Source organism: Ogataea haglerorum (assembly GCF_019207285.1).
Source record: "Ogataea haglerorum isolate 81-453-3 chromosome Unknown 81-453-3_NODE_11_length_416158_cov_97.210077, whole genome shotgun sequence".
Lineage (NCBI taxonomy): Eukaryota > Fungi > Ascomycota > Pichiomycetes > Pichiales > Pichiaceae > Ogataea > Ogataea haglerorum.
In genome coordinates, this window is record NW_025065161.1 from 122,773 (window position 1) to 134,187 (window position 11,415).

An 11,415-nucleotide genomic window follows, 5' to 3' on the forward strand; every position below is an offset into this window, starting at 1 on the left:
GTTGTGTTCCCAAATGGGGCTAGAAAGGAAGATTCCCACGTGGAAGTTTTTTTTGAATAAAAAACAAAAAATATCTTTTTAAGAGCGTCTGGTGCCGTAAAACGTCCAACCATATTGTCCTGCGACGGATAAATTGACATTCAACGACCGCCGATGTAACATACAAAAACTGGCCCATGACACAAAATGATCACCACTGCCAATTCCTCCGCGAGAATCAGAATACTTGCTCTCATTTTCTTGATCGCTGTGCTAATCATGATTTATCCCCGCTCTGCACAGACCGGCTCCACAATAAGAATCCAGAGCTGGAATTTGAGATACGACTCCATGCCAAATGATATCACCGTAGGAGAGACAATTGCGGCTCTAAACAGGACCGTTCCTCTTGACACACAGACCAAGTATTACTCCAACTACACGGAGCAACCGTGGTCGACGCGCAGGATTGGCGTCAAAAATGAGGTCCTGTTCAACGAGGCGGACCTCTTTACCATTAACGAGGGCCTACACAGACAAGTTGAAGACCTCAGAGAGCTCCTGGACATGCCGTATATCGGAGTGGGCAGAGACGACGGAGCACAGGCGGGCGAATACCAGGCGATCTTTTACAATCCGGACTCAATTGAGCTACTTTCAAATGACACGTTCTGGCTGAGCGATAAACCATTCGAACCTTCGAAGTATCCTGGTGCCGGCTCATATCGCTCTTGCACCGTTGGCTATTTTCGAACCATTAAAAAAAGTACCAGATTTGTTGTGATCAACGCGCATCTCGACGACCAGTCCGACGATCAGAGGCGGCTAGGTGCAGCACTGATCAGGTACAGGGCGGAATACGAGCAGGAAACGAAAAAAGTCCCGGTGTTTTTGGTCGGAGACTTCAATTCCCAGGTCAGCGGAGAGACCAATGGAGCGTACAAGATCACTACGGGCAGATTTGAGTTCCCTACAGACAAGTTGAATTCGACATTTGTCTCCAAATACAACCACTCGGGTTCCGGATTTGAGTTTTTGGATCTGCTCGAGGCGACTCCTGTCGAGAACAGACAGGGAAATCTTGCTACCTTCACCGGCTTCAAGAATAACGTTGACTCGTTCAGCAGGATCGACTTCCAGTTTGGAGCCAACACGAGCAGCTGGGAGGCTGTCAGATACAAGGTTGGCGAAAATTGGTACGACAACTCGTATTATCTTTCGGATCACAGACCCGTTATCAGTGACATTCTTTTAAAGTAAATGGAAAATATGACAAAAATAAACTAAGAATATTCGGGCGCGGTAGCAATTAATTATATATGACAAGCAGAACATTTCTTTTCACTAATGTTTTCCAGAATTCTACTCAGACCAGGCCCAAATACGTCCAGTTTTCTTTCCAAGGCCGTGCCTAGGGCCAGACTCATTTCCAGCCAGTTCGCCAGACCTATGGGCAGGCCTTTAGCACCCAAAATGGGTGTTTCGCTAGGAGTGCTTGGCATCTCGAGCTATTGGCTCTATCACAACCAGATCAGAAATGAGGTAGCGATTGGTGACCAAAAGCAGCTTCAAATAGAAAGCACCGTTCAAGACATCGCTCAGAAACCTCAATATGACAAGTCTTTTGGGGGGAAGCTTGACTACCAGGAGCTGTCTCTTGGATCCATGTGTGGCCTAGTCTGCGGCATGGTTATGGGTAAATTGAGTTCTATTTTTGTGTTCTTATCACTCAGTTTCTACCTCGGCGTCCAATTCCTCAACTCGAGAGGAATTGTCACCATTCCTTGGACTCGCTACATTAAAATGGGCTCCCATTTGATCGATGTGAGACAGATGATTTTCGAACAACCAAGTTTCAACATCAGCTTCATCCTCACATTTCTGCTAGCAGCCTACTATATTTGAAAAAACAACCCCTTTCATACATAGATTCTTCAATGCTCATTTCTTCAAAATCGTTATGACGTCCTCGTCCTCGAGCACGTGGCTTAGTCCCACGTACTGCGGCTGGTGCTTCACGCTGGTGCCAAACACCAATGCAGACCGGAAATCGTCAACCAGGGACTTGTGGATTTTGTTACAGAAATCCTCTACCGTGCACTTGCCAGCACGAAGCACAACCGGATCGTTGAAGTCTGGCAGCTTACCCTTTGGCTTGGTGTAGACCCGCACCAGCTTGAGTCTGTCCCACATCATTTCCAGCAATTCGTCCAGGTTCCACCCGCTTCCAGATGATATAGGAACGGCGTTGGGGATTCTGTAAAGCAGGTCCAGCTCCTCGATGGAGAACGAGTCTATCTTGTTCAGCACGTAAATGGCCGGGATGTATCTTCTGTTTCTGGCCTCAATGACGTCAATTAGGTCGTCAACGGTGGCGTCGCAACGGAACTGGACGTCGCACGAGTTCATTCTATATTCCTGCAGCACTGCCTTGATCTCGTCGTGGTCGATCTTGGTCAATGGCACGGTGCTTGTAATATTGATTCCTCCCTTCTCCTTCTTCTTAAGTAGAATGTCTGGCGGCGACTGGTTCAAACGGATACCAAAACCTTCCAGCTCGCTCTCAATGATTTTTTTATGCTGCAAAGGCTTGTTCACATCCAGCACAATGAAAATGAGGTCACAGGATCGCGCCACCGCAATAACTTGTTTACCTCGACCACGGCCATCTTTGGCACCCTCGATGATACCAGGAAGATCGAGCATCTGAATCTTGGCTCCCTTGTATCTAATGACACCGGGGACGGTTGTAAGCGTGGTAAATTCGTATGCTGCTGCCTCTGAGTGCGTTCCTGTGAGTTTCGATAGTAAAGTACTTTTGCCGACGGACGGGAACCCAATGAATCCTATGGTCTCTCCTGTTTTCTTGACGTCAAACCCTGGTCCTCCTCCTCCTCCGCCTGAGTTGGCATCCTTCAGCAGCTCGTTCTTGAGTTTGGCAAGTTTGGCTTTCAGCATACCCAAGTGCTTCTCTGTTGCCTTATTTTTCTGTGTTCTGGCCATCTCCTCCTCGATGGCCTTGATTTTCTCGACGGTAGTCATGATGAACAAAGATAGAGAAAATAATAATTTTTTTTACAAAATTAATGGCGACGCGACGGTGTGGTCTGTGGTGTCTCCTGAAAATTTTTTAGCCCTTGTGTAAAACTAAAGTGTATTCTAAACTAAACACTTGTGATACAGGACCTTCTCCCCTGTATTGTACTATAACTAATCCGCAACCTGCAGCTCACTGTATAAATTTTGCAGAGGCGAACGGATGAGCATACAGCTTCACAGAATTGCGCCTCTCGTATGTTCGGACAGATCTGATCTAGTCAAATACATTCATTAAACAGACACATCAAACAACACCATCAAAATGGCGAAGAAGGGAAAGAAGACTCAAAAGGCCGGAGACTACTGGGACGAAGAGCTCGAGGCAGAAATGCCCCAAGCCGAAGAGTTAGGTTCTGCTCCATCCACGACCGAGACCGCAGACCCTAGCAGGGAGGCGACTCCAGCAGCAGCGGAGGACTTTGCAGATGATTTCCTATCCAACTTGAAGCGTGCCAAGAACAAGAAACAGGCCAAGGCCAAGCAGGAGGAAGAAGAAAAAGCCCAAGCTCCACAGCAAAAGGGTCCGATCATCAAGAGCAAGAAGGAAAAGGAGAGAGAGAAAAAGGAGAAGGAGAAATTGAGAAAGAAACAGCTTGCTGAGAGAAAGAAGGCCCAGGCTCCAAAGGAAGATTCCAAAGAGACCACGCCAACTCCTGGCTCTGAAGGTTCAGAGGCAGCTAAGGAGGAAGCAGCGTCGAAGGAAAAGGAGAACAATGCTGCTGCCAGTAAAGGCGCCAAAAAGGCCAAAAAGATGGCTGCTGGTATTGCGGCACTGAAGAAACAGATGGAGCTTAGAAAACAGGCCGAAGAGGAACAGAGACGTTTGGAAGAGGAAGAGAGACTGAGAGAGGAGGAAGAGCAGAAACGTCTTGAGGAGGAGGAGAAGGCCAAGGAGGAAGCCAGAAGACTGAAGAAAGAGAAGGAAAAGGCCAAGAGAGAGCAGCTCAAGAAGGAGGGCAAGTACCTGACCAAGAAGCAGAAGCAGGAGAAGCAGATGCAGGAGAGAAGAAGACAGCAATTGCTTCAGGCCAGTAATATCATTGTTCCAGGTGTTATGAACCAGTCTGCCGAACCGGCCAAGCCGAAGAAGGTTGTCTATGGCTCCAAGAAGAAGCCTTCGAAGAAACAGCAAGAGGCGGAAGAAGCTGCGAAGGCTGTCGAAGCCAAGGAGGTCTCTAAGACAGCCGAGGAAAAGGCTGCCAAGGAAGATGAAGAGGAAGAGGAATTAGTTGATGACTGGGAGAAAATGGCCCTTGATGATGACGAGGGCATTGCTGACGATTGGGAGGCTGCCCTGGACGAAGAAGAGGAGAACGAGAACGACGAGGAGCAACAAGACGACGAGACCGAGAAACAGCCATTGCAAGAGCCGCAAGAACAGAAAGAGCCAACAAGTGTTCCAGAGACTACTGTGGAGGCCAGCAAGCAGGACTCTCTTGCTCCAGAGAAGAACGGTAAGGTCGATAATGATTCAAACCTGCGCTCCCCTATCTGCTGTATTCTGGGTCACGTCGATACTGGTAAAACCAAGCTTTTGGACAAGATCAGGCAGACCAACGTTCAGGGAGGTGAGGCTGGTGGTATCACGCAACAGATCGGCGCCACATACTTTCCCGTGGAAGCCATCAAGCAGAAGACTGCGGTCATGGCTCCGTATGAGAAAATGGTATATGAGGTTCCAGGTTTGCTGATCATCGACACGCCAGGTCACGAGTCGTTCACAAACTTGAGATCGAGAGGTTCTTCTCTGTGTAACATTGCCATTCTGGTGATCGACATCATGCATGGTCTAGAGCAGCAGACTTTGGAGTCGATCAGGCTTCTGAGAGAAAGAAAGGCTCCGTTTGTGGTGGCACTGAACAAGATCGACAGACTCTACGACTGGAAGCCTATTCCTAACAACTCTTTCCGTGACTCGTTTGCCAAGCAGACGAAAGCCGTGCAGCAGAAGTTTGAGACCAGGTACACCGCCATCAAGGTTGCATTGGCCGAACAAGGGCTCAACTCGGAGCTCTACTTCCAGAACAACAACATGTCCAGATACGTCTCGATTGTGCCTACCTCTGCGGTCACCGGCGAAGGTGTTCCGGACTTGCTGTGGTTGCTTCTGGAGCTGACTCAGAAGAGAATGAGCAAACAGCTCAAGTACCTCACTCATGTGGAGGCTACCATTTTGGAAGTCAAGGTTGTCGAAGGACTCGGAACCACTATTGACGTGGTGCTTTCCAACGGTATTTTGAGAGAAGGAGACCGAATTGTTCTCTGCGGTATGAACGGTCCGATTGTCACGAATATCAGAGCTCTGCTCACGCCTCCGCCTGCCAGAGAGCTGCGTATAAAGTCCGAGTACGTGCACCACAAGGAGGTGAAGGCCGCTTTGGGTGTGAAGATCGCCGCCAACGACCTGGAGAAAGCTGTTGCCGGCTCCAGATTGCTCGTTGTGGGCGAGGGCGACGACGAGGAGGAGCTCATGGACGAGGTGATGGACGACTTGACAGGGCTGCTCGATTCTGTCGACTCCTCGGGAAGAGGTGTCACCGTTCAAGCATCGACGCTTGGCTCGTTGGAGGCCCTGTTGGACTTCCTTAAAGACATGAAGATCCCGGTGATGTCCATCGGCCTGGGTCCTGTTTATAAAAGAGATGTGATGAAAGCCGCTGCCATGTTGGACAAGGCAAAGGAGTATGCGGTCATGCTCTGTTTCGACGTCAAAATCGACAAGGAGGCTGAACAATATGCTAGTGAGCAGGGTGTCACAATCTTCAACGCCGATATCATCTACCATCTGTTCGACTCGTTCACCGCCTACCAAAAGAAATTGCTGGACGAGAGAAGAAAGGAGAACCAGCAGTATGCCATCTACCCATGTGTTCTGAAGACTTTGCAGATCATCAACAAGAGAAACCCAATGATTATTGGTGTGGACGTTGTGGAAGGTATGGTCCAAATTGGAACTCCGATCTGTGTGGTGAAGCCAGATCCTGCTACCGGCAGAAACGCTCCGCTACCACTCGGAAAAGTTGTTTCTTTGGAGGTCAACCACCAGTCAAGAGAGTCTGTCAGAAAGGGCCAGACCAACGCCGGTGTGGCGATGAGATTAGAGGCTCCTTCGGGACAACAGCCTACCTGGGGAAGACATGTTGACGAAAAAGATCCTCTGTACTCCTTGATCTCGAGAAAGTCGATCGACACTCTGAAAGACCCAGCATTCAGAGACTCAGTGCCTAGAGATGACTGGCTGCTGATCAAGAAGCTGAAGAATACCTTGGATATTCAGTGAACGACTGGTGCTGCTCCGAACTGCTGCGTCTATAATATGTGTTACCCGGATTGCAAATTTTTAGGTGATAAAAAAATTTCAGATATTTTTTAGTATTTTTTTAGCTGTTGATTCAGGACTCCAAAAGGCAGATCATCATGAACATTGCCAAGCCAGTTGGGTCCCAAATAGAGTCGGTCGATTTTGGAGTGCTCACCTCTTCCGATGTCCGCAAACTGTCTGCCAAACAGATTACCAATCCCACGGTTTTCGACAATCTAGGACACCCAGTGCCCGGGGGCCTGTACGATCTGAGTCTTGGAGCGTTTCTGAAGAACTTGTGTGCCACATGCGGGCTGGACGATAAGTACTGTCCGGGCCACCAGGGCCACATAGAGCTGCCGATTCCGGTCTACAACCCTTTGTTTTTCAACCAAATGTACATATTTCTGAGGTCTTCCTGCTTATACTGCCACCATTTCAGACTCAGAGCCAGGGAAGTGCACAAGTACGAATGTAAACTGCGACTGATTCAATACGGGCTGCTGCTAGAGGCTCTAGAATTGGACAACATGTGCTCGGATGCCGATTTGAATGAGGACGAAGCCATTGAAGACGACGGTCCAGTTGCTGTGAACAGCAAGTCGGACAGGGACCTGATGGACAGGAGACAAGAGTTTGTTGAAACTAGCATCGCAAAGGCGCTTTCTGAGGGCCGCACCACGGAAAGGGGTGTCATGACGGCCACAGTTGCAGAGGAGAGAAAAGCTGTGATTCACGACTTCTACAAGCATATCTTGAGCAGGCCGAGATGCGATAACTGTGGAATGTACTCGCCACCATTCAGAAAAGACGGGTTCTCGAAAATCTTCGAACTCGGTCTGAAGGACAAGCAGCTGACCAACAATAGAATCAAGGGTGTCAAGAGACAGGATATGTTGAAGAACGGATCTCAGGACAGACAAACGGAAACAGATCCTTACTCACAGCCTCGGGAGGGCTCGAAATACGTTTTGTCGACGGAGGTGCGCAACATTTTGCGAAAAGTGTTCAAAACGGAGCAGAAAGTGATGGACCTGCTGTTCCACTCCCGGCCGCTGAGTAGGTCGCCTGTTTCGGCCGACATGTTCTTCATCCACGCTCTTGTGGTGCCGCCGACACGATTCCGTCTTCCCTCGAAGCTCGGCGATGAGGTTCACGAGAACTCACAGAACGAACTACTGTCGAAAATCCTCACCACCTCTCTGCTGATCAGAGACCTGAACGAGCAGTTTTCGGTCCTGAGCAAGGAAATCAGCACGGAGGACCGCAAGATCATCTTCAACCGGCTGATGAATGCATTTGTCACGCTGCAGAACGACGTCAACGGCTTCATCGACTCGACCAAGAACCAGAACCAAAATAGTAACACCGCGCACCCGGGAATCAAGCAGGCGCTCGAAAAGAAGGAGGGACTGTTCAGAAAGCACATGATGGGCAAACGTGTGAACTACGCGGCGCGGTCGGTCATCTCTCCAGACCCAATGATCGAGACCAACGAGATCGGCGTTCCGCCCGTTTTTGCCAAGAAACTCACGTATCCCGAGCCGGTCACCGTCCACAACGTGGCAGAGCTCAGACAGGCCGTCATCAACGGGCCAGACAGGTGGCCTGGAGCACTGCAGGTGCAGAACGAGGACGGCAGCCTGGTGTCTCTAGTGGGCATGAGTTTGGAGCAGAGGACGGCCATTGCCAAACAGCTCCTCACCCCGTCCAACGGCTCGGACGTTGTCAACAAAAAAGTGTACAGACACATCAGAAATAACGACGTGGTGATTATGAATAGACAGCCTACCCTTCACAAGGCGTCGATGATGGGCCACAAGGTCAGGGTGCTGCCGGGCGAGAAGACGCTGCGGTTGCACTACGCCAACACGGGGGCCTACAACGCCGACTTCGACGGAGACGAAATGAACATGCACTTCCCGCAGAACGAGAACGCGCGTGCCGAGGCTTTTAACCTCGCCAACACCGACTCGCAGTACCTGACTCCGACCGCGGGCTCGCCCGTGAGAGGACTGATCCAGGACCACATTTCTGCCGGCGTCTGGCTCACCAGCAAGGACACCTTCTTCACCAGAGACAAGTACCAGCAGCTGGTGTACGGGTGCATACGGCCAGAGGACGGGCATTCGACCGGGCTGCGGCTCGTGACGGTTGCGCCCGCCGTGCTAAAGCCGCAGCCGCTGTGGACGGGAAAGCAGGTGATCACGACGATACTGCTCAACATCAAGCCGCAGGAACTGCCGGGCATCAATCTCAGGTCCAAGAATAAGATCAAGAACGAGTACTGGGGCGACGGATCCCGCGAAAACGAGGTGCTGTTCCAGAACGGCGAGCTTCTGTGCGGAATCCTGGACAAGTCGCAGTACGGTGCGTCGCAGTACGGGTTTGTCCACTCGCTGCACGAGGTTTACGGCCCGACGGTGGCAGGAAAGGCGCTTTCTGTGCTGGGACGGCTCTTCACGAACTACAACATGATGATGGGGCTGACGTGTGGTATGGACGACTTGAAGCTGACCGAGGATGGAAACAAGTGGAGAAGCAGTCTGCTGGAGGAGAGCTCTGACATTGGCCGTGTTGCAGCTGCCGAGGTGACGAATCTAGACCCTGACGTCAAGGTGGACGACCCGGAGTTTTTGAGACGGATGGAGGAGATTCTGCGCGACGACGGCAAGCTGGCCATTCTGGACGCCGTCGCGCAGTCCAAGGTGAATGCCGTTACCTCGAAGGTGGTGTCGCAGTGTGTGCCGGCAGGAACGATGAAGAAGTTCCCTGCGAACGCGATGCAGACGATGGCGTTGTCGGGCGCCAAGGGCTCGAACGTGAACGTGTCGCAGATCATGTGTCTTCTGGGCCAACAGGCCTTGGAGGGCCGCAGAGTGCCGGTGATGGTGTCGGGCAAGACGCTGCCGTGTTTCAAGCCGTTCGAGACCGACGTGCGAGCCGGCGGCTACATCAAGAACCGGTTCTACTCGGGCATCCGTCCGCAGGAGTACTATTTCCACTGTATGGCCGGCAGAGAGGGTCTGATCGACACGGCTGTGAAGACGGCCAACTCTGGCTATTTGCAGCGTTGTTTGACCAAACAGCTGGAGGGAGTGCACGTTTCGTACGACAACACGATCAGAAACGCCGACGGCACACTGATCCAGTTCCTGTACGGCGGCGACTCGATCGACGTCACCAAGGAGTCGTACATGCACCAGTTCAAGTTTTTCCTTGAGAACTACAACTCGCTGCTGCAAAAATACAGTCCGTCGTCGATCGAGAATCTCGATACCGAGACAGCGGTGGCGTACAACAAGAAGTTCCGCAAGCAACTGAAGAAACAGGCCGCGCTGCCGCACTACGCGCAGAGCCTCAAGTACGACCCGACGGTCTCCGTGTACAACCCAAGCAAGTATCTGGGCTCTGTTTCGGACAAATTCGAGGACGAGCTCGATAAATTCATCGAGGAAAACGAGCACCTATTTGTTTCGAGCAAGGAGGCCAAGACGAGAGGTGGACTGACGCAGAAGAAGTTCAAGGCGCTGATGCAGCTCAAGTACATGCGGTCCCTCGTGAACCCCGGCGAGGCCGTGGGCATTGTTGCGTCGCAGTCTATCGGCGAGCCGTCGACGCAGATGACACTCAACACGTTCCACTTTGCGGGTCACGGCGCGGCGAACGTGACGCTGGGTATCCCGCGTTTGCGAGAGATCGTGATGACGGCGTCGACGTCGATCAAGACGCCGCAGATGACGCTGCCGATCCTCGACGACGTCGACGACGCGGCCGCCGACGCGTTCTGCAAGTCGATCACCAAAATCAGGTTTTCCGAGTTCATCAGCGGCGTGTCTGTGGTGGAGACGACGGGCAGCACCGGCGCGCAGGCGGCCCGCTCGTACGAGGTCAACATGCGCTTCTTCGACTGCGCCGACTACGAGCAGGAGTACGACGTCACCAAGGAGGAGCTGGAGCACGTGATCAAGACGAAATTCATCCAGGCGCTCGAGACGGCCATTATCAAGGAGGTGAAGAAGCAGAAGAAGGCCACAAGCGAGTCGCTGCCGGCCGTCGGCAAGGCTGTGGCGCGCTCGCAGACAGAACTCGCCGCGCAGACGGCGGCCGTCGTCGACGAGGACGCTGACGACGAAAAGCTCAAGAGCAACGCGAAGCAGGCCGTTTCGTACGACGGCCCCGACGACGAGGAGGTCGAGACTATGCGCCGCGCAGAGAAGTCCGACGACGAGTCGCTGCTCGACGACAGCTCGTCCGGGTCCGAATCCGAGTCCGATGACGACGACGACGACAAGATGGACGTCGACGGGGCCAAGTCCAACCTCGTCAAGGAAAACATGTCCAAGGCTGCTCGCGAGAGACAGCAGGAGGTGATCATCAACCACAACTTTGTGAGCCAGTTTAACTACGACGACGAGCACGGCTCTTGGTGCGACTTCAAGCTCGAGCTCAGCGCCGACACGCAGAAATTGCTCATGGTTAACATCATCGAGGCCGTTTGCAAGGCAGTGGTGGTACGCGAGGTGAGCGGCATCGGCAGATGTCTGCATCCGGAAAACGAGCAGGGCAAACGCATTCTGGTCACCGAGGGCGTCAATTTTGCCGCCATGTGGGAGCACGACGCGTTTATCAACGTCAACGACATCCGTTCCAACGACATCGCTGCCGTGCTACGCACATATGGTGTCGAGGCTGCCAGAAACACCATTGTCAACGAGGTCAACAATGTGTTTGGCCGGTACGCCATCTCTGTGTCGTCCAGACACCTCGACCTGATCGCAGACTACATGACGAGGGAGGGCACGTATCTGGCGTTCAACAGACAGGGAATCGACTCGTCCACGTCGTCGTTCACCAAGATGTCGTACGAGACGACGTGCCAGTTCCTGACCAAAGCCGTGCTGGACAATGACCGCGAGGAGCTACAGTCGCCGTCTGCACGGATCGTCATCGGAAAGCTCAACAACGTCGGAACCGGCAGTTTCGACGTGATAGCCAAAATGCCAGTTGCATGAAAATTCTGCCACACACGATTC

General features: G+C 52.1%; 5 protein-coding genes across 5 annotated transcripts; 4 read left to right on the plus strand and 1 right to left on the minus strand.

Annotated features, from left to right (window-relative positions):
- Nucleotides 1–186: 186 nt before the first annotated feature.
- KL911_003929 (uncharacterized protein) lies at nucleotides 187–1,239 on the plus strand (the record flags this gene model as incomplete). Its single annotated transcript, XM_043199163.1, has 1 exon — nucleotides 187–1,239. The coding sequence occupies one exon, from the start codon at nucleotides 187–189 to the stop codon at nucleotides 1,237–1,239; it is 1,053 nt and encodes a 350-aa protein (XP_043053198.1).
- An 87-nt stretch (nucleotides 1,240–1,326) lies between these two features.
- KL911_003930 (uncharacterized protein) lies at nucleotides 1,327–1,884 on the plus strand (the record flags this gene model as incomplete). The annotated part of the gene is made up of 1 exon (XM_043199165.1): nucleotides 1,327–1,884. One exon carries the CDS (start codon nucleotides 1,327–1,329, stop codon nucleotides 1,882–1,884), a length of 558 nt encoding a protein of 185 aa, XP_043053199.1.
- Nucleotides 1,885–1,920: 36 nt separating this feature from the next.
- On the minus strand, nucleotides 1,921–3,021 carry KL911_003931 (uncharacterized protein; the record flags this gene model as incomplete). The annotated part of the gene is made up of 1 exon (XM_043199166.1): nucleotides 1,921–3,021. One exon carries the CDS (start codon nucleotides 3,019–3,021, stop codon nucleotides 1,921–1,923), a length of 1,101 nt encoding a protein of 366 aa, XP_043053200.1.
- Nucleotides 3,022–3,340: 319 nt separating this feature from the next.
- On the plus strand, nucleotides 3,341–6,358 carry KL911_003932 (uncharacterized protein; the record flags this gene model as incomplete). Its single annotated transcript, XM_043199167.1, has 1 exon — nucleotides 3,341–6,358. One exon carries the CDS (start codon nucleotides 3,341–3,343, stop codon nucleotides 6,356–6,358), a length of 3,018 nt encoding a protein of 1,005 aa, XP_043053201.1.
- Nucleotides 6,359–6,495: 137 nt separating this feature from the next.
- On the plus strand, nucleotides 6,496–11,394 carry KL911_003933 (uncharacterized protein; the record flags this gene model as incomplete). Its single annotated transcript, XM_043199168.1, has 1 exon — nucleotides 6,496–11,394. One exon carries the CDS (start codon nucleotides 6,496–6,498, stop codon nucleotides 11,392–11,394), a length of 4,899 nt encoding a protein of 1,632 aa, XP_043053202.1.
- Between the last annotated feature and the right edge of the window lie 21 nt (nucleotides 11,395–11,415).